The sequence below is a fragment of the Corticium candelabrum genome, chromosome 1, assembly GCF_963422355.1.
Source record: "Corticium candelabrum chromosome 1, ooCorCand1.1, whole genome shotgun sequence".
NCBI classification, from domain to species: domain Eukaryota; kingdom Metazoa; phylum Porifera; class Homoscleromorpha; order Homosclerophorida; family Plakinidae; genus Corticium; species Corticium candelabrum.
The window spans coordinates 1,798,796-1,801,295 of NC_085085.1; the positions used below are offsets into that span (position 1 = coordinate 1,798,796).

The 2,500-nt window shown below is 44.8% G+C and overlaps 1 protein-coding gene and 1 pseudogene across 1 annotated transcript in view; one reads left to right on the top strand and one right to left on the bottom strand.

Moving 5' to 3' along the window:
- LOC134189264 (protein dcd1A-like) overlaps positions 1–279 on the bottom strand; it is a 5,168-nt gene extending 4,889 nt beyond the window's left edge. The window contains exons 1-2 of the mRNA XM_062657504.1: positions 188–279; positions 1–126 (exon numbers count right to left, since the gene is read on the bottom strand). The exon at positions 1–126 is cut by the window's left edge and continues 7 nt beyond it. Coding sequence (XP_062513488.1) covers positions 1–126; positions 188–265 — 204 coding nt within the window. The 5' untranslated portion in view covers positions 266–279. The remainder of the gene's footprint in view (positions 127–187) is intronic.
- Positions 280–2,315: 2,036 nt separating this feature from the next.
- Positions 2,316–2,500, top strand: part of LOC134195313 (protein dcd1A-like) — a 4,554-nt pseudogene continuing 4,369 nt past the window's right edge.

Genomic DNA, 2,500 nt, shown 5'->3' on the forward strand with positions numbered 1-2,500 from the left:
ATGAACGATGTTGATTCTGTCATCCCCAGAACCGACAGTGTACAGCTCTCCATACGAAACGTTTTTCACGGAAATCGGCGGGCCGACGTAAATAGCGTTGTTGTTCGGTTTGGCTGTTGGTGAAGGCTGAAAATACGATTTCTCTCTGAAGCAAACAACATCTAAGTCATAAAACGTTTTTTCCTACCTTTCCATGACATTCGGCTGCTTGCGAGAGAGAAAGGTAAAAGATGAGCAAAACAAATGCGATGCAACTTGCAGCCATTGCAATATCGTCACGTGACGAAGGGTAAACACACGTGAGCTTGGCAGTGTTTAGTTCCCGTATGCCACTTTCAACTTCTCCGCTAGCCTCGTACCCAGGCCCTCTTGCGCGCCCGGAGAAGAGGGCCTGGTACACGTTGTCTTCGCATGCGCGCATAAATTAGAAGGAAATCGTTGTAATGTCAGCACGCATGCGGACCCGACGTTGTTTAGAATCTCGAGCCGATAGTGTCGCGCGCAACTGTTGAACAGACAGCGAAACAGCTTCCATGCGTGGATGAAGCCGTAGATCTAGACCCAAGGTCAAGTGATCCAACTAGACGATTTTAGACCTTGTTTTGTGGCAGTGTTGAGTTCGATGTGTAGTCGTACTGCAGTAAGTCTGTTTACAGTGCTTGCTCTTAACGAGGGCTGCAGCAGAAGTTGCAGCTTATTTTAGGAATTTCTATTTGTACGACAGACGGCAGATCTTACTCCGTCCATTCGACCTGTAGCAGAAAATTGAGGGTGCAGGCACATGACAGCCAGGACTGGTATCTTAAGTCGAAAAAAGCAGACAAAGAACATCACCTGGTGCGCGTTCGATTGGGCTCTTCCAGAGAAGGCTCCGTGTGCACGCCGTACGTTCTTCCAACTTCTATAGTTCTGCCGTTAGAGTCGAAAGAGCCAACTCTACCAACTCTGCTGTTCGTTGGAAGAGACTCTTCTGGAAGAGGATGGGAGAGCCTAATCGAACGCGCCCCTATATCCGTACGTACGTATTCCATACGTATTTGCGCGCAACACTATCAGCTCGAGATTCTAAACAACGTCAGTTCCGCATGCGTGCATGCATTACGCCGATTTCCTTCTAATTTATGCGCGCATGCGAAGACAACGTGTACCAGGCCCTCTTCTCCGGGCGCGCAAGAGGGCCTGGGTACGAGGCTACTTCTCCGCTAGCCTCGAACTTCCAGACCAGAGTCGCAAGCAGCCGAATGTCATGGAAAGGTAGGAAATAACCGTTTCATGACTTAGATGTTGTTTGCTTCAGAGAGAAATCGTATTTTCAGCCTTCACCAGCAGCCAAACCGAACAACAACGCTATTTACGTCGGTCCGCCGATTTCCGTGAAAAAGCGTTTCGTATGGAGAGCTGTACACTGTCGGTTCTGGGGATGACAGAATCAACATCGTCCATGTGTGGGGTGCGTGTGGGCGTGGTCTGTCATATGATCACATTTAACTAGTTAATTAATATTAATTATTTTTGATTTATTATTTAATTATTTTGGGAGGGTCGCCTTATCAGATGGGATATGCACACGGACAACTGGTGAAAGATGTTGTTAATAGTTTTATTGATGAAGTGTGGGAGTATCTGGAAGATAAAATTGTTAGACTAATGAGAGATTCATTGATATACAAACAAATGGACGAGAAAAAGACAGACAGACAGAAAGGCAAACAGACAGACAGACAGACAGACAGACAGACAGACAAACAGACAGACAGACAGATAAACAGACGGACAGACAACAGACAGAAAGACAGACAGACAAGATAAACAGACAGACAGACAGACAGACAGATAAACAGACGGACAGACAGACAGATAAACAGACGGACAGACAGCAGACATAAAGACAGACAGACAGACAGACAGACAGACAAGATAAACAGACAGACAGACAGACAGACAGCAGACAGACAGACAGATGAGAACATATGCGGTAGAGACTATCAAAGTAGCTTGCATTAAACTAAAACTGAACTCAGTAGCTTGTGTTTCAATAAATGAAATTGACAGACAGATAAACAGACGGACAGACAGACAGACAGATGGACAGAAACTGAAAAAGGAAGCAGACATACAACAAAGTCACAGACAGAGAAAACACAAACTGCGATCCAACTAAATCACTACAAGTACCTAGGCTATCAGGGTATTACATGAATTCTATTTCAGGAAGAAGCAATCAACTCAACGGCGCCTATATTCCAACCATGGTTCTTAAAGGACGTTGCTGACTTGGGTATAGCATCACGCTCACACATATCTACAGTGTAGACATGCTGTTAGTCAAAGTTAACAACCGCACACAATAATTATCATTGAAAGACACTAATTTATTATACAAAGTCTGGCTATAGAATGTTTATTATGTTGCATGCTGCTTAGGCCCCATAGTGACATTGTTTATCAGTGGCAGATCCAGAAATTTGAAAATAGGGTTTCCTACATTCAAGAAGAGGGG